Source organism: Gymnoscopelus braueri (assembly GCF_963280865.1).
Source record: "Gymnoscopelus braueri genome assembly, chromosome: 17".
Classification (NCBI taxonomy): domain Eukaryota; kingdom Metazoa; phylum Chordata; class Actinopteri; order Myctophiformes; family Myctophidae; genus Gymnoscopelus; species Gymnoscopelus braueri.
Genome location: NC_137617.1, coordinates 18529274 through 18548660, shown reverse-complemented (window position 1 = coordinate 18548660; position 19387 = coordinate 18529274). Strand labels below are relative to the sequence as shown.

Here is a 19387-nt window from a genome sequence, read left to right as displayed (position 1 = left end):
TTGGAGAGACCGACACTGATATTCTAAAATGACCTTTCATCATCCTGTGGTTTTGACTGTCACCTCAGTGTACAAACACAATTAATGTAAAATTGTCTTGACACAAAACCTCTGTATAATGGTGTACACTAATACACTGTATAGTAAAGGGTTGTTTATTCTGTATAGAATTGTTGCTAAGAATAGAATTTAGTCAAATTAAACCGTTATTAATATAGTTAAAGTGTATATATATAGTAGACCGTAATCTGGTAATATTAATGCATTGCAAATAATGTATTTTTTCATATCACAATTGATATTTAGTGTCATATAGCCTCAATAAAAAAAGGTGGTAAAAAACAAATAAAACAATTGAAGACAAGAATTGTTAAATCCAGTTTTGTTTATGTTCAAAATGTCAAAAAGTGTAATAGAAGGGGAGAATTGTATAGGTTAAATAAATAACTAAGCATTCTATAGAACATTAAAAAACCATCTCGCTAGCAAACCTATTTGTCTATCAAACAACATGCTAAACACTTAGGGGATCATTCTATTGAACATTATTAGGTGTCTGTACATGAAAGTTCTTTTGGCTATAATAACACTCCTATTCCACTTTTATGTGGTGCTTCATTGACCTTGCCTGTACAAAATGGATTTCGCTCACAGGAGTGCACACGTACTGAAATGTCCCGAACATAATAGTATCAAGGAGGAGTAAACAATGTTAAGCAGTGAGGTATTTCTCCCCGCTCAAAAAAAAAAGGTCATCTTTATCTTCAGTTCTCACACAGTTGAAAAGCGCTTTAAGAACACTTACATACATTGCAGATACCAGCATGAATTATACAGACACTGCTGATACATCACACTGATTCAACATTTTTCTGTCCTTCAATGTAAACAGAGTTTCCACTGACATAGAGTCACATTGGCTGCTTCCAAATCAACTTGGAAAAGAAAAAGAAAACACGTTGTCAGTTGTACAATGTCTTGTCCCGCTGTCTTTACAATCCTTTTTGAGTATGAAAACCCAAACTCAGACCCGGAGGATCTCCAGACAGTTGTTGTAGCAGATAGCGATCCAGTCAGGCTGGGTGGAAGCCCACTGGACGTTATTGATCTCTCCCTCGGCTGTGTAGGCCAGAATAGGGTCCTCGATGGCCCGTGGCATCTGCTGGATATCCCAGATCAGAGCCTGATGGTCATCCGCTGGGGGGAAAGGGGAGGGACGGTATGTGTTAGTGTTCAGTACCCTAAAATCAATGCATGCATTACGTTGGGAGCATTTGAAAATCAATGCGTTATCACTATAGTGTTACAAAACTGGAGGTGAGGATGTTTGGTGTCAGTAAAGGGACTCGTGTCAGTGTGAGTAATTTACCAGTGAAAATAAAAACATACGCCCCGTTTCTAACCAAAAAATATGATAAAAACTTAGTAGGTAACCACTAACCACATGGGATTTGCGCAGGGAACATGAAATGAATAGCTACCATTAATGTGCCCATAAAAGACACCGCTCATGTTTTTTCCCCCACATTTGGGTTGATCTAAGTAATCCATTCAGTAGCAAAAAAGGAAACGATACTTAACAGCTAAACAAACAGGTCTACTTAAAAAAAATTGCCATTATAAAGTGTTGTTTTGTTTTTATGGCATGTACGGCAAGTATGTATGCCCTCAAACGTAGACCAATCAGCAATCGCAGCTCATGCCACTACATGCATGATGTCACAAAACCGTCTCTGGCCATTGGAACATAAATATAACATTTTAATATACATTTCTGTTTTACATGTAGGCTTTGTAAACAAAACATGCACAGGGCAGATATGACAATGCCCTGATCTATTAAAAGGATCCCTGGCTAATAAGCCAAACTATTTGCTATAATACATAAAAAAAGGGCTTCATCTTTCACTCAATAGGGGCAATGCCCGTCGCAAGTTGATGATGTCATTTGTCCCCTGTGGTCTAGCCCTATGGGATTTATGGAAAGCTTGTGCAAATAAAAAACAGGTTCATTTGAGCATCAAATCAATATTCTAAATGTTTTTTTGCACATGCATTCCATAAATTCCATAGGGCTAGAACACATGGACAAATGACATCATCAACTTGCGACAGGCATTGCCCCTCTTGAGTAAACGTTTATAAAACAAATACAATATTTAAGGTAACATTTTTATTTTATTTATAGAGGGCAATAATAATGTATTATTAATGTATATTAAAATATGTGAATCACTGGCTTCTTTCCAAATTGGCCTGAAAAAGTATCAGGAGACCACAAGGGGAGGTACCGGTAAATGTAAATTCCCATTGAATGGAAGTGTCATTCACTGCCGTCGTTTTTTCCTTTTTCTCCTTTGTACATAGTGTTTGTATTTGTTGATGACATTATTGTGTACATTTGTAATGCTATGTTGATGAATTGAATACATAGGACCACAATGGAAACCCAGTACCCAGGACTGTTTTGTGTTATCCTTTCAGCCTTAATGTTGTATTGTACCACATGCCGTTTACATTTCTAACTAATAAAGTATTCAATAAAAAAAAGCAGAATAACTTAAATTTACCAAGAAATGACTGACATTGACCAGTACCAATAATCAAAATAAATAATGTACTATGGCCAAAATAGGGCATTTAAAATTGTTTTAAAGAAATAGCGGAAATTGATTATACGAGCTTGCGATTACCACAAATAATTGCGATTAGGTGATTATGTAATAATTAAAACAGCCCTAAATACAACAAGAAATAATGTTGATATCTTATCAAGCTGAGACAGAGCATCAAAACCCAAGTTCAATAACATACCTGCGGTGCAGATGTGACAGGAGGAGTGGGGGGCCCAGGCAATGCCATTGACACAGGCTCTGTGGTTGTTCAATCTGGCCACCGGGGTGCAGGGAACACGCACATCCAAGATCACCACCTGGTATGTCAACAAAATACCACATGCGCAAAACTGTTATTTTATGTGTGTGTGTGTCACAGTCTGCAAGAATAGTTGTGATACGTTGTGAACTTATAGATCCACTATTTTCGGGCAAAGAGATTTGGTGTAGATGGGAAAAAAGGACGGGACCAAGTGTAGAGGGGACCCCGGTCAACAAAGTATACAGCGTTTAAGTGGCTAATACAAGTGCCAAATTGCTCACCTCCATCCCATCCATAGCCATGGTAGCCAGGTAGTTGGGGTCCTGCTTGTTCCAGCACAGTCGGAGCAACGGGTGGTGTTGGGGATCCTCATAGATGATGGTGCTGTGCTCAAGATGGCGGAGATCAAACATGCGCACTGAGCCGTCAGCCCCCACTGAAGCGAACATATCCCTGCCCCCGCCAGCTCGACTGAAAGCAATGTCATACACCTGGGATATGGACACAGAGGTGGCATGTTCCATTAATCACGTTCAACCTGGCATCCCCATTTTGGGCATGTCATTATAGGCAAATCTTTTCTTCCAGAAATAGCTAATATACAAGCTCACAATGCACAGATTGTGAGCGAGTAGATAACTATTTTTGCTGTGCAACTTTGTTATACGGCAAAGTATAAAATAGTTGTTAAACCAATATGTATTGGATGATAAGGAATTACATGAAGTAATACATTCAACCCATAATATCTTCATACCAAATAGACATTTTGTATTTATGATGTATGAAGATAACATTTTATTTATTAAAAACGGGCCAAAAACTGCATGACCTACAGCTTCATGCTTCCTGAGCCTTGTTTGTTGGTTGCATTTGCATTTTTATTGGTTGCATATCCTTTCCTTGTCCATGATGACACATACAGCAGAATGATACCAAACCAAGAACACGGAATCAGGGGTAAACAAATAGGTACGTGTCCATCAAAGAATATTTTCATACAACACATGAAGCTGCAGTTCATCCACCCACAAAATGTACCTCTTTGTCATGGGCAATGAGCTGGGTTTTCACGTGACCAGACACCAGGTTGACTCTGCCCAACACCTGTCCTGTCTCCAGTCCCCAGATGGTACAGGTGGTGTCAATGCTGGATGTACCTAGAGGGAAGGAAAAAGCATGTCCTTGCTCAATGTTATTATACTTTGTGTGTGTCTGTTTGTGTGTTTTACTATCCATGCGGGGAAATTCAAGTGTCACAGCAGTAACAGCAGTAAGAGTGAAACACAGGATAGCTCCAGTGCAGGTAAGAGTAGAGTCGAGTAGACGAGTACACACACGCACAAACAAACACACAGGATGTTTGTTGTGTGGTAATCTCACCTAACAAATTTGGGTCCACCTCATTCCAGTCAAAGGACGTCAGGGGTGCACAGAAGTCTGAGTTCTTGTTGTTGTTCAGTAGACACTCCAGACGAGTCTCTGAGTCGCTCACCTGCCAATAAAAACAGAGACATGACCCTCTATGTTCATCCAACAGAGAACATCATACTACCACGTTTATATTTCCAGGCAGTAATATGAAAACCGAGCCCATAAGAGATCCACAAGGGCCCCCAGAAAATCACTAATAATAATCGATCCTATTTTGGGCATATCATTATAGACACAAAAAAAAGGTAAAATAATCAATAGTTGCAGGGCTATTCTGCTTATCATCTAGCTGAACATAAAAGGTGAGAACTGATTGGAAGGTATTATTTCCTAAGTAAGCAGAGAAGTAGAGCTGCAACTATCTATTATCTTCTTTAATTAATGAATATTGATTACTTTTCCGATTAATCGAATAAATCGAGAATTACGTTTATATAAATACATTATTTATGTTCATGTAAATGCATTTTGTGTATAAAACTGTGTAAAAAACACTGTTCCAACAATGACCAAATAATGTCCCAAGAGAGGGAGAGAGAGAGATATGCTTGTAAATAATACATTTTCAACATGATTGATTTCAGAATTCAGAATTACTTAAAGGGTAAGACCACTTTGGTAGGGGTTTGGGTTGTGTAGTTACCTTGCCATGATGTAACTCCAAAAAAATATTGCTCCATTAATTAGAAATTGATAATTCAAAATATGCTCCCCATTGACTTACATTGTACAGTAAAACAGCTCTCAAAGTCACTCTTTTAGCCCGTAAACGAACACAAACGAAGCTGATTCAGACAATATAGAACATCACCAAACCCAGTACTGTTTATTTGTTTAATAAAAATCAAACTTCCTGATGATTTTACTATTTGAAGATCCGGATCCGGATCCGCCGATCCAGTCCAGGTTTTCTTTCTAATAAAAATAGCTAAATCAACAGGAAGTTAACATTTTTATTTAAAAAAGAAACAGTACTGGGTTTGATGATGTTCTATATTATCTGAATCAACTTAGTTTTTGTTCGTTTATGTGCTAAAAGAGCGACTTTGAGAGCTGTTTTACTGTACAATGTAAGTCAATGGGGAGCATATTTTGAATGATCAATTTCTAATCAATGGAGCAATTATTTTTGATGTCTTGTCCACCTTTGGAGTTACATCATGGCAAGGTAACTACACAACCCAAACCTCTACCAAAGTGGTCTTACCCTTTAAGCCCAATTTATGAATCACTTTGTCGTATGTCGCTTACTGAAAATAACTTTTCCCGTTTTTATTCAGCGAGTGACATGGTCAATTATACAACAAAGTACAAAATGAGGCTTACCCTCCAGATACGCAGGTAGTCTCCGCTGGTGGCCAGCAGGTCCGGATAAACCCCTTTGGTGTCAGGAATCCACATGATCTTTGTGGTCGGGTAGGGGTGGTCAAATGTGTTCCGACAGAGAAACTCTGAGCTCTCCTCCTCCAGACCCACTATCTGAACCTATGACAGAAATACAACAACAATGAAGGGTCATCAATGCCTTTATTTTGTATGGTGTTGTGTGTGTCTGCACTTATGCCCTAGGCCCTGTTTTGGACGATTTTTGAAAACCACAAAAAGTGGTGAAGGTAGATCATAGAGCAAAATATGTTTTTATTAAATGAGAGAAAGATTCAGATCTTTATTTAATTTAATTTTAATGTCTATGACTTGAATATCCTCCTGTGGGTTATGGATCATCGCGGATTGTGCATTATTAACCACTTGAACCCATATTGTGGTGATGGGCAGTTTTCTCTATCAGTGCTCCATCTGCTTGGAATGAGCTCCAGAAGTCCTTAAAATCAGTTCACATCCTTCTTTGGGTCAACAGGGCAATGTTTTTTTAGCTTGTACCTATTTTTTGAAAATTGAGTTTTTTTGTGTGTGTTTTCTGTCTTCCGATTCATGTATTTGATGTTGCTTTATGTGAATGACTGTTGAGTATTGTGTTCTGTGTTGTCGTCTCGGCTACATTGAAAATGGGGGCCTGCCCCTCAACTGTATTTCCGAGCATAAATAAAGGTTATGTTGATGATGAGTACATAATCCAAGAATAGACAATCTACAAGCTCACCGTGAGCTATTTTTGGTGTAGCCTACACGGAAAAATTGGTCCAAGAACAGTTGCAACTCAGGTCTGATTCACTAGTAAGAATAGAGCTGGCTTGAGTGGTTAAGCATCATTTACACTATAGCTCCATTAAGAACCTCTCACTCAGCTAGCGGAGTAAGAGGTTCTTAATGGAGCTACATTTACACTCCGTATATTAGTGCGACGGTGTCGCTTGCCAAAAAAAGAAAAGAAAAAAGAACTAGTACAATCTTGTAGGCCCTTAGCCTTGGATCAAGACTATCGTAGATGTATTTTATCGAGTCTGACTTTTACTTTCGTATCTCTTGATAGTCTTGGGCTTCACCCCCAATTGTCACTAGACATCCGCGCGGCAAGCCCGTACTTCTCCGTACATTTACAAAAAAAAAACATAAAGTGCTGAACCTGTAGCCCCGGGTATTAACTCGACATACGGAACCCGTGTGCACTGTATTAGCCCGTATTTTTCAATAAATATGCGTTTTAATCCCGCCTGTGTGGGATTCTGTCGTAAATTCCCAGTATTCCTCAATGGGCGGTAGAGACGGGGTGCATCCGGTGAAAACCGGTATTACACGCAATGTAAACAGGAAGTAAACGAGGGGGGGAATGGCGTTCAGGCACAGTCGGGATTAAAACACACATCTATTGAAAAATATAGACTAATACATTGCACAAAGACTCCGAATGCTGAGTTAACATTTGGAGCAACCGGGTAACCACCTTATATTTTGCATCTGTATTCTGTACATGTTCGGAGAAATACGGGATTTACTGGTGAAAGTCCAGGACGCTCCGGAGGGGGGGGGTACAGCCCAAGACTATCGAATATATAAAAATCGATCAAATACACCTACGATAGTCTTGATCCAAGACTAGGCCCTGTGCTTTATTTTAGCGCAACGCGATGGAGTATAATAAATGAAGTTGCATTACATGTAATCGTCTCGTTAACGTTACAAGGTAACCGTTACCTTGTTGTTGTACTCCTCCACAAAGCTGCCGAGGGCGAGACGGAAGCGCTTGTCTGGTCGGACACTCCAGTTCATCGCATACACCGTCCATGGCGCTTCGTATTTGTAGATCTCTTTGCGTTTACCATGAAGTGACATCTTCAACCCTCTATAATAAATGTATTAATATGTATGCGTGGCTGACTGACTACGAGGGTTTACCACCAGCACACCAGCAGGGGTAAACAATGAGACCCTGCGACGGGTCGTCCTAAACAATGGCCTGAAAATGCACAAATGCGACCGATTATATACGAGTTTGTATCATTTGTACGAAAGTAGGATTATTCCTGAAGAGATTCCGTCCGGGAGGTTTTGCTAAACGTTGAAAGAATCCATGATAATGAATGATCGCATACACGGCAGACACAGCTGCTATCAGACATCCACACACTGGAGCAATGGCGGCGGCGCACGAAAATAGACGGAAAAGCGTCATCGTGTGTACGCAATAAATGAAACAGCGCCCCCTATTGACAGTATAGTATGCAGCTGTAGGTATTAAAATGAAAATGTAATTCCACCGGTGGTGTAAAGTAAGTAACTAAGTACATTCACCCAAGTACTGTACTTAAGTACACTTTTGAGGATTTTTTTAAAACTTTTGTTGGAGTATTTCCAATTTTCTATACTTCTTCGTTATTATTATTACAAAACATACATTGCCCACTTGGCCACCATTTCAAAATAGCCATCTACAAGCTCACAATGCATCGCATCGTGATGCATTGTGAGCTTGTAGATCTGCTATATTGCTGATCTGCTATTCTGCTATAGATCGTGGTATTATATAAATGCAATACACTGGGGGCACTCTTTTGATTATTGCATTTCATTTTCAAATGGTTGAAAAATTACATTTTACTTATTGAAATATTGCATGCAGAAATTTGAAATCAGGTTACATATATATTGCATTTTCATTTTCAAATATTGTCCAATATGTACAACGGAAATACTAGTTTGAAAATGTAATGCCAAACAGCTTTTACGTTGAGATTTTAATATGGTTATAGAATTCCAATATACAGCTATGCAAAATTGATTAATCCATCCATCCATCTTCAACCGCTTATCCGGAGTCGGGTCGCGGGGGCAACAGTTCCAGCAGAGAGCTCCAGACTTTCCTCTCCTGAGCAACATTAGCAACTTCCTCCTGGGGGATTCCGAGGCGTTCCCAGGCCAGTGTGGAGATGTAATCTGCCCATCTGGTCCTTGGTCTGCCCCGGGGTCTCCTCCCAGTGGGACGTGCAGCGAGGACCTCCCTAGGGAGACGCTCGGGAGGCATCCGTACTAGATGCCCGAACCACCTAAGCTGGCTCCTTTCCAAGCGAAGGAGCAGCGACTCTACTCCGAGTCTCTCCCGGGTGACCGAACTTCTCACCCTATCTCTAAGGGAGATGCCAGCCACCCGTCTGAGAAAACTCATTTCGGCCGCTTGTACCCGCGACCTTGTTCTTTCGGTCATGACCCACACTTCATGACCATAGGTTAGAGTAGGAACGAAGATTGCTCGAAAAAAAAAAATTGATTAATGCATTCTTATTTTTAATGGTAGCCTACTCAAATAATGTGGAATTTGTTGTAGTTGTAGAAGTTACATTTACTTTTTGTAGCAATAGTGACAATTTTTGATATTGGCTGTTTGTGTTTCTCAGTCATTGGCAACACATGATGGAGGAAAATAAACTTGATCAAGATCATAACAGTCTAAATAAATACAGTATGTATGTTCCTGTGCACCTATGTGCTGTGTGGTAGAGCAGTGGTTCTCAAACTTTCTTAACAATTGTTTTTCAACTGAGTAGGCCTACCCCCTTCACCAGCACAACACTTTCATTCTGATATCAACACATTTCTGGTGTTTCTGTCTTACCCCCCCCCCACCCCATCCACCGAGCCGTCCATCCATCCACCCATCCATCCATCGATTATTTATTTTAATATTATAGGAATTTGTATTATGTATTATGATTCCAACATTACCCGGCTACTGCTATTACCTTTCCATCTAGTGGAAAAAGCGTTCGTAGCCTAAATCATCATGTATGGATCACTAACAGTGGAAGGTCAGTAGGTTGAACTGACCTGTGACATTCTATTTGCATATGTTTTACATATTGTATATACAGTACCATTCAAGAAAGCAAACAAAATTTGCTTGTCAACAGCACAGGGTTTTGTGAAAGTGTTACGCCAACAATGCAGGCTGCATATTCCGCTGACATTTACATTCATTTGATCATGCATGATAAAAAAAAAGTCCAATGTTTAGGCTACTGCGCAACTTTGGGGCACGAAGGAGGTATGGCCAAAGCACAAAGGTTTCCAGTAAAGTTGACCAGCAGTCCTGTGTAATTGGCCTCCCAGCTATTTCTTTATGTGTCCTCTCCATTCTCTGTCCTCCGTAAGCAGTGGTTCTCAAATGCTGTGGGATTTTGTGACAACCACAATTAGTCTTACTTGCAAATTATTTGTACAAGAAGGCGGCTCATCAGATCATTGTCAACAGCTTGACTATGACTGTCATAGTCTACCTTCCTCCAATGATATTATTTCATTTGATGACACTAATTCCATTTTCATGTGTGTTTGGGTGCCAGGTGTTTATTCCAGTGGCAATGCTTGCTTAATGGAAGCCACGTTGCTTATTGTTTTGTAGCGCCGCTGGTGTCACTCAGTCCATCCAGCAGGTCCCAAACAACATATCTGTGCACCTTCATGATCTTGAGAGGATATAATAGGAGGAGACCCTCTATCTATGACCCCTCCTCTATAGTGAAACCATGAGGCCACTTGCTCACAATGGGCCTCATTTACAAAATATTTCTTAAATTCTTCGTATATTTAGCACATCTTCGTTCATAAGAAAATACCAATGTTGGATTCATGAAACCTGCACAGAGCCTTGATTTGTGCCTATCACAGGTGTATCAAATGATGAATTCCAGTCATTTGAAATTTAGATGCCTGTGTGAATCATTTGCATGGTTCAATGCCTGTCCAACACCATACAAAACATGCAGACCAAAGGGTCGTGTGCAACAATTGTCCAACAAGAGAGTTAAATTGAAGATCCCCAATATCCACCCCCCATCTTCCAAACCAAGCAGTTCCTACCTGAAAGCCCCCCACACCATACCGATACCCATAAGCACACCCTTACCCCTCATACCCCACTCCCATTGTCCACCATGTCAAGCAATTCCTACCTGTAAGCCCACATTGGTGAAGTTGGGTGTAGCTAGTGGGTTTTTTAGACTTGTAATCTTACTTACAACATAGTATCTCAGGGGTGGGCAACTTTGATGATGGAAAGGACCACTCAATTTCCACACTCACTCCAGGGGACCACATTGCGTATCTGCGGTCTGCACTCTTTTGACAGTATACTGTAAACCCCATCATTCAAGTAGCCATGATAGTCACAAATGCAATAATAAAGGGATATTGACAATTACTATTCAGTGTAAAAAATAAATAAATTACAAATGCAAAAATAGTAATACTTATACTTATACTATAGTAACAATACAATGTAACTTTCCTCTTCTACCTCAGATTTGAACCCAGTTTCCTGCGCAAGTGCTGACATGTTTACCATTGAGCTAATAGAGCCTGCTTGCTTGCTCAGGGGCTAAATTACAACTTTCAGGTCAAAATGCGTGTCAGATCCTGTGTCTAGGTGAGACATGACCTTTGGAACAATCAAAATTTCTCAATAGAAGAGCAGGGAGACAAAATACAACCACTCCAATTGTATAAGTTCTATTGTATTAACATACTCTACCATACAGATTGGACATAATCACATTTTATACATTAAAAAAGTGCCGCTTTAACTTTATGAACTTAAATAGAAATACATTGGACATGAAAAAAATACAATACAATTCAATACAATTGATTGTAGTAATGGGTCATGTTAAATTGCATGTTTGGACGTGGAAGAGCTGAAATCAATAATATATCGGTATTTGGATGTTGACCGACGGGCCACGTGAGGGCTGCATGTGGCTCCCGGGCCACCAGTTTCCCATGTATGTAATATCTCAGTTGAAAGTACTGTACTACTTAAAAATAAAACGGCAATAAAGACAGTTAAGGCTAGTTCAGTTCTGTTTCTTAGAATTAGCACATTTTAGAGTCAATCTGTCTGTGAAAAGAGGATGAGACAGCACAGTAGTAGGGCAGGGCTGTTGACTGCCTTTTAAAATCGGACAACCTGTCAGCTCGATGAATGACAGATGTTATTTCTGCAGTGAAACATCTCACCCTGTGGCTATCTGCTTCCAAAAGACAACAAACCACTCCACACGTATGTGCAGTACAGGAGCATAGTTCCACAAAAACATTCTTTTTACTTGTACATATTTTACATATACAAACATATGCACAGGGTGTTTTGTGACAGTGTTTCCACAACAGTGTGGACTGCAAAACTGGCATACATTTACATAACTTTGATCATACATGAATAATATCAGCCATGTATATGTTCAGGACATGAAGGGTGGTCTCATCACAAATTTCCACTGACTGGAGGAAAGGTTTGTCTTATTAATCCTCTTCCACTGCCTGTACTGTGTTAGGTAAGAAGACTAGGGCTATTTATATTATTGAATCTGTAAATTGTTTGTAGTATTGTCTTTGTTATAATATAAAAGGAGAGATGAAAGTTAAATTAATCACTTTTTTTTGCAGTGCTTCTTGTCATCTCCTGTTCACCAACATCCTGAGTTTCCTCATTATCACCATCATCTCATCTGGGTTTGGCAATGTTGCACCATCAGCATCTTTTGTCTCTAAATATAACCACAAACACCACTGAAGCACACGTACTATGGTGTACAGGCTTCATGGAAGGTTCCATCACCTGGGCATCTTTCAGTGCAGTCATTTATTTATTTGGCTTTCCTGCCTGTGTCGCTGTCATTTGGGAGCAATTTAAGAGACACAGGAGTGGAGCCCCCTTTACCCCGAATGATGTCTTCATGCTAAACATGACTCTCATGGACCTCATCTTCTTTGTGTTTCTTCCACCTGGCATCGTCAATTTCCTCATGGAGTACAACTCAACATTTGAGTACGTTGTTACTTTTATTTTTACACTGGTGCTCAGTGGACGACCTCTGCTCATGGCCTGCATTTGCTTGGACTGCTACGTGGCTGTGGTTCATCCGCTCGTCTACAGGGCCAGGAAGAGTCTAATTCCCCGGGTTGTGGCAGCTTCTATTGTCTGGCTCACCACAGTGGCTTATGGGGTTGTATCCATGCTTTATTACAATTATGTGAGCAGCAGTCCTGTTTTTTCATGGCCATATGTCATTGCTCTCCCCACTATTGCTTTTTGTGACTTCTCCATCCTCTGGGCTCTGAAGAGATCTGACCCAGGTGGAAGAGACCTAAATCCCCAGAAGAAGAGGGCTCATCAGATCATTGTCAACAGCCTGATCATGTCAGTCATAGTCTACCTTCCCCCAATGGTAGTACCATTTTTGCAGACACTACTTCCAGTGTCATCGCATGTGTTTAGGTGCCAAGTGGTTATTCCATTGTTAATTCTTCCAATATTAGGCAGTGCGCTCTTGCCTATTCTCCACCTAGAAAATCTAGGCAAAATAAATAATGTAATAGTTCAGATGAGGTTGTGTTTGGTGAAATCTGTATAAAAAGATTCATCTAAATCATACAGACTGAAATAAATAGTGTTACACCAAACTCTGCAACACATTACATTGTAAAAATGTTTCATGGGACTTCTTCTCAAGCTTTCAAGGACCCCATAACTCTGAGAGTGTACAAATGGAACCAAATGGACCTGTAAGGGTCCATTTGGTTCACTCTGAGAGTTACATAGTACAGATTCAAGGGACCCCTGGTCTCCACTGTACCACTGGTGCAGTATGCTGTATTATGTAGTAGGCTACCTGTATATGATAGGTTTATATGTCAATATAAACAAATGTTAGTGAAATGTTTTACCTGTGCTTTGTAACACTTTTAAACACGACAAAAGTCTTAATAGTTATGATGACCACATGTTTGAATGTATACACATTTTATGCATGATTCTGCAAGTATACAGGCTTTATGGAAGCCACATGGCTTATACGTCTTTTTTGTGTTGCTCTTATTTACAACTTTATCAACTGAAACTACTTAAACTAAAACTGCAATAAACTAGGCAATTAAGGCTGGTTCACTGTTTCTCAATATCAGCCCTTTTCAGGGTAAATCTAATGGCTGTTAGTTGTGACTCACTGCAAAACAAGAGGATGAGACATAGTGCTGATTGACTGCCTTTTCAATCTGACAGCCAATCAGCTTGATAAATGACAGGCGTTATTGCTGCTGCAAAACATCTCACCCTGTGGCTATCTGCTTCAAAAGACAACAAACCACACTTACATATGTGTATAGGAACATAACTTCACAAAAAAGGTTTTCCCTATATTTGCCAGACCCAAGGGGTCGGCCTACATGAGGCTTTGTACCTGTTTTCTCCATACATGGGCATGCCCCCTTTGCCCTTAGGCCCCAGCCATAAAAGTCTGTCCCCCTTCCGTCCATACATGGACATGATTTGTACCTGTTTTCTCCATACATGGGCAAAAAACAGGTTTTGCCCCCTTTGCCCTTAGGCCCCAGCCATAAAAGTCTGTCCCCCTTCCGTCCATACATGGGCATGTTTTGTACCTGTTTTCTCCATACATGGGCATGCCCCCTTTGACCTTAGGCCCCAGCCATAAAAGTCTGTCCCCCTTTCGTCCATACATGGGCATACACAGGCTGACACGTCATGTGAAGTCCGGCTTATAAAAGTCTGTCCCCCTTTCGTCCATACATGGGCATAGACACAGGCTGACACGTCATGTGAAGTCCGGCTTAGCCGTGACGTAGTGATCTTATAAAGTACTTATTCTGGGTCTGGCAGAACCAGGTCTCCTGGTCTTGTTTACATAAACAATATCAATCAGGATATCTGACAGTTAATGATTGCTGCAGCGAAACGTCTCACCAGGCTTCTGCTTCCAAAAGTCAACAAAACACACCACACTATACAGAAACAAAACTTTAAAAAAACTGAATAAATCAAATATCAGTCAGGATAAGCATCACTTGCTTGTCCATTTATTTTCTGTAGCACAGGGATTCGTGATTCCACAACAATGCGGGCTACAAAATCTGCATACATTTACATGGATTTGATCATGTGTCAGTAACATCAACATATTCCATGTGTATATATTTTGGGCTCATGAAGGCTGCATGGTCTCATCACAAATATCCACTGACCAGAGGAAAGGTATGTATTTATCGTCTTCCACTCTACTGTGTAAAAACGGTGCATGTGCAAATGTTAAAAGTATAGTTCTTAAACTGGGACCATAAGAAGACTAGGCCTATTATTAATATGAATTAATCTCCAATTGTGTTTGTAGTATTGTCCTTGTTGTAAAGTGAAAAATGAAAGCTAAATTATTAAGCTAAATTATTAAACATGTAAATGTGCTTATTGTTCTTTTCTAGTGCTTCTTGTCATCACATGTTCATCAACATCCTGAGTTTCATCATTATCATCATCATCTCAACTGGGTTTGACAATGTTGCTCCATCGGTTGTCTCCAAATATAACCACAAACTCCACTGAAACAATATGGTGTGCGGGCTTCATGGAAGGTAACATCACCTGGTCATTTTTCTGTGCGGTCATTTTCCTCGTTGGCTTTCCCGCCTGTGTCGCTGTAATTTGGGAGCAATTTAAGAGACACAGGAATAGAGCCCCATTTACCCCCAATGATGTCTTCATGCTAAACATCACTCTCATGGACCTAATCTTCTGTTTCTTCCACCGGCCATCATCAATTATTTCATGGCGCACGACTCAAACTTTAATGACTTTATTGCTTTTATTTTTACACTGAGGCTCAGTGTACGACCTCTGCTCATGGCCTGCATTTGCTTGGACTGCTACGTGGCTGTGGTTCATCCGCTCGTCTACAGGGCCAGGAAGAGTCTAATTCCCCGGGTTGTGGCAGCTTCTATTGTCTGGCTCACCACAGTGGCTTATGGGGTTGTAACATTATTTCATTACCATTATGTGAACAGCGGTCCTATTGCATCATGGCCATATGTCATTGCTCTCCCCACTATTGCTTTTTGTGACTTCTCCATCCTCTGGGCTCTGAAAAGATCTAACCCAGGTGGAAGAGACGCAAATCCCCAGAAGAAGAGGGCTCATCAGATCATTGTCAACAGCCTGATCATGACAGTCATAGTCTACCTTCCCCCAATGGTAGTACCATTTTTGCAGACACTACTTCCATTGTCACCGGAGGTGTTTAGGTGCCAAGTGTTTATTCCGGTGTCAATACTTCCAACTTTAGGCGGTGCAGTTTTGCCTATAAAATTAACAATTTAAAAGTTCAGATGAGGTCAATGTGTTTGAAGGATTCATCTACTGTAAATCAAAAGACAAATAGTGGTCCATCAAACTCTGGCACACATTAGGGTCAAGGTGTTTCATGGGAGTCAGATGTGCTTAAAGGGTGGATATATCTGTAGTATATGTTAAAGGAGAGTTCACACATTTTCAAACTATATTCATATAATTGGTCCTCACTAATGCTCATTATAATATATAATATGAATGTTTTGTCTACTCTGTCTGTCTCAGAGGAGAGCTGTGGACAGTTTAGAAGCTGCCTGACACTGACATCATCGATGGGAAATCCAAGCTAATAGAAACTGCAGGATTTCTTTTCCTGAACAAGAAGCCATTGTTAAAATAAGTACCAGATTGCAGCTCCCCCAAATTTGCTTTCAAAGACCATGCCTATGCTTAACTCAATGTGGCGTTTATAGACTGTGGACTGTTTTGTATATTAATTTTATTGGAGATTTTATGTTGTGTATTTGTTTAGTTTTTTGTTGTTGTTTTTGTTGTTGTTTTCTTTGTGTGTGTGTGTGTGTGTGTGTGTGTTGTTTGTTTGTTTTTGTTTAGTTTTTGCTGTTGTTTATACCTTATTCAATTTATCTTTTTCTTACTTAATATTTGTCTATCCTGTTACCCACTCATTTTCTTGACTGTTTTGAGATACCTTGTTTATTTGCTTCAATAATGCCTATATGACCTGTGAGTATGTTAAAAATTTAATTAAATAAACAGAACGTTTAAAAAAAAAGCACGTTGTATTTGACCACTTTAACCCTGGTGTCTCTATTTTGGCCATGTCACTAACTGGCGAAATTGTTCAAAAACTTTACAACATAAAAAAATAGAAAAAGGGCATAAGTGGTTAAATGCCAGATCCCATACACCTTGCTGTCATCTGTATGACAGGGCAGGTCTGACTTCATGGCACCTTTTTCATTCATAAGGCTAGGTTATTCCCTGATTATTTAAATTGCCTTTAAATAATCAGGGAATGCATACAACTTCCGCTCCCTGCAGAGCCTGCCACTATTCAAGGTTCAATGTTTCTTTATTGTTATTTATCTTGTAGGCATACCATAAGTATAAGCATATAATGAATGGACCTCTTCGCTTCCCGTCTTTGGAAGAGTACAGTATGCTTCAGTGACACAATCAGGAAACTCATGTACTGTGTGTGTGTGTGTGTGTGTGTACATATATATACACACCAGCTCTTTTGACGTTAAACTTAGACTTAATAGGAAAAGCCTTGTTAAAAGTAAAGCACACAAAGGACCCTCTTTGCATAATCAGTTTAAACCATGTAGGCTACTGTGGTGGTTTGTCACTTCCAGCTGCACATATTTACATCTGCTTGAGTGGTTGCTGCCATATTGAAAGACATGATATTGTTTTTTTCCCCCTTTGCTGACACTAATTCCACTGTCTCCACGTAAATACCAGAAACTATTTACATCCAACACAAATGTAGGCTTTTGCTAGGAAAACATACTACCCTTTGCCATGCACTTGTTGCCATATAGGCTCAGATGTATATTTTTGTCATTCATATTTATGGCTTATTCATGACTGGTTAAATGTGTATGAAGGATTAATTTAAAGCAAGTTTGTAGATCTGCTGTTTTCACTATTTTTGAAATATGGCTTAAGGTGGTTAATTAATAATATATTTTTGTATGTTTGAGTCCCGCTGCGGGGAGACGGCAAATTATTATTATTATTATTTATTTATTTTTGGGGGGGGTCTCAACTTCTCTCAAGCTGAAAGACTTTGGGAACCACTGCTTTATAGAAGCCAGATGGCTTATTTATGTTGTTCAACTTAATAGCTTAATTAAAACGGCTATGACGGAAAATAAGGTTGGATTAGTTCTGTTTCTCAGCATAAGCCATTTTCAGGGTAAATCCAATCACAGCAGTGACTCACTAAAGGTAGAGACATATTCTGTACAGGTGGGCTGAATGGCTGATTGACTGACTGACTTTTAAAATCTGATAGCTAATCAGCTTGATTAATGGAGTTAATGCTGCAGCAAAATGTCTCACCCTGTGGCTATCTGCTTCCATCCAACAACAAACCACTCCACAATACACTCATGTGTACAGAAGCATAACTTTATACAATCAGAATAAACAGCAGTTGCTTGTCCATTTATTTTCTGTACAGCACAGGGTGTTTCCACAACAATGCAAAGACCATTTGCATAAATTTGATAATGATTCAATAACATTAATATACCATGTACTTTTTATATGAAGTGTGCATGGTCTCATCACATAGCCAAGTCACATATCCACTGACTACCAGAGGAAAGATATGTCTTATTAATCCTCTTCCACTGGCTCTATTGTTATGTAAAATGATACACTTGCAATGTTAAGAGTAGGTCTATTTATATTATTTAATCAAGTGTTTGTAGTATTGTCTTTGTTATAATATGTATGGGCATTTATAAGTTCCATTAAAAAAAAAACTAAATATGTAAAAGTACTTTATAGTAGTGCTTCTTGTCATCTCATGTTCACAATATCCTGAGTTTCCTCATTATCATCATCTCATCTCATCTGCATTTGGCAATGCTGCACCATCAAAATCATTTGTCTCTAAATATAACTACAAACTCCACTGAAGCCATCAATTAAACAAACTCAAAATGGTGTACATGCTTGATGGAAGGTTTCATCCATCACCTGTTTTTTTTTAGTGTACCTTCCTCCAATGATAGTATTTCCTTTGCTGACACTAATTTTATGAGTTTAAAAAATAAATAAGTGTACATGTATATTCCAGTGGCAATTCTTCCAGCTTTAGGCGGAGCAGTGTTGCCTAATTCTCCACCTGGAAAACAGTCAAATTCATGACCTGTCTGGTGTCACTGTCAGTGTTGTAAATTGCAAAGAAACCATGCAAATGTCCATAGTAAAAACAAACAAAAAACAACAATACCATGCCCACCTGAAAGCGAGACAGAGACAGACAGATGAACAAACTAATCGAGTGGGGATCTAAACATTGAGGGCAAAAAAAGAAAAGAGAAAAAAAGAATATAATGTATTCTTTGGAAAATGGTCGGAAATAATGTAAAGTATACACAATTTGAACATGCAGAGCACATTATCAGACTTACATTTACCATTCAAACTTATTGTTTATGACCATAAAAATTTAATAAATGTGAATATGAAATAAATAAATATATATCCGTTCCCAGTACACGTGACAACATGACACACGTGATGCCTTGTTTATCCCCCAGGATTGGTTAGAGAAGAGGAGCGCTTGTTTTTGTTAGTTCAAAAAGACAGGCGCGCTGACCGCGCGGCACTGGGACCGGGTTTAGCGTTTGCAAGCATTGTTGCCATGTCTGCTTATTGTAAGCGACTTTGGGCTTGTTTTTCTGTACAGTCGCTTGTAAATATATAGATGTGGGTTGCGGTTTTTTGGCCTTGTTTCTAAAGTGTAGTTGTTTATTTGGGCTTGTTCCAATTTTTTAATGTTATTTT

At 39.5% G+C, this 19387-nt stretch overlaps 1 protein-coding gene across 1 annotated transcript; it reads right to left on the bottom strand.

Annotated features, from left to right (window-relative positions):
• Positions 1-366: 366 nt before the first annotated feature.
• On the bottom strand, positions 367-7847 carry LOC308104654 (DDB1- and CUL4-associated factor 7). Its single transcript, XM_080455116.1, has 7 exons — positions 7405-7847; positions 5638-5796; positions 4261-4372; positions 3919-4037; positions 3159-3368; positions 2815-2932; positions 367-1197 (listed from the first exon to the last, which is right to left on the bottom strand). Exons 1-7 carry the CDS (start codon positions 7540-7542, stop codon positions 1025-1027), a joined length of 1029 nt encoding a protein of 342 aa, XP_080311242.1. The 5' UTR covers positions 7543-7847; the 3' UTR covers positions 367-1024.
• Positions 7848-19387: the final 11540 nt, after the last annotated feature.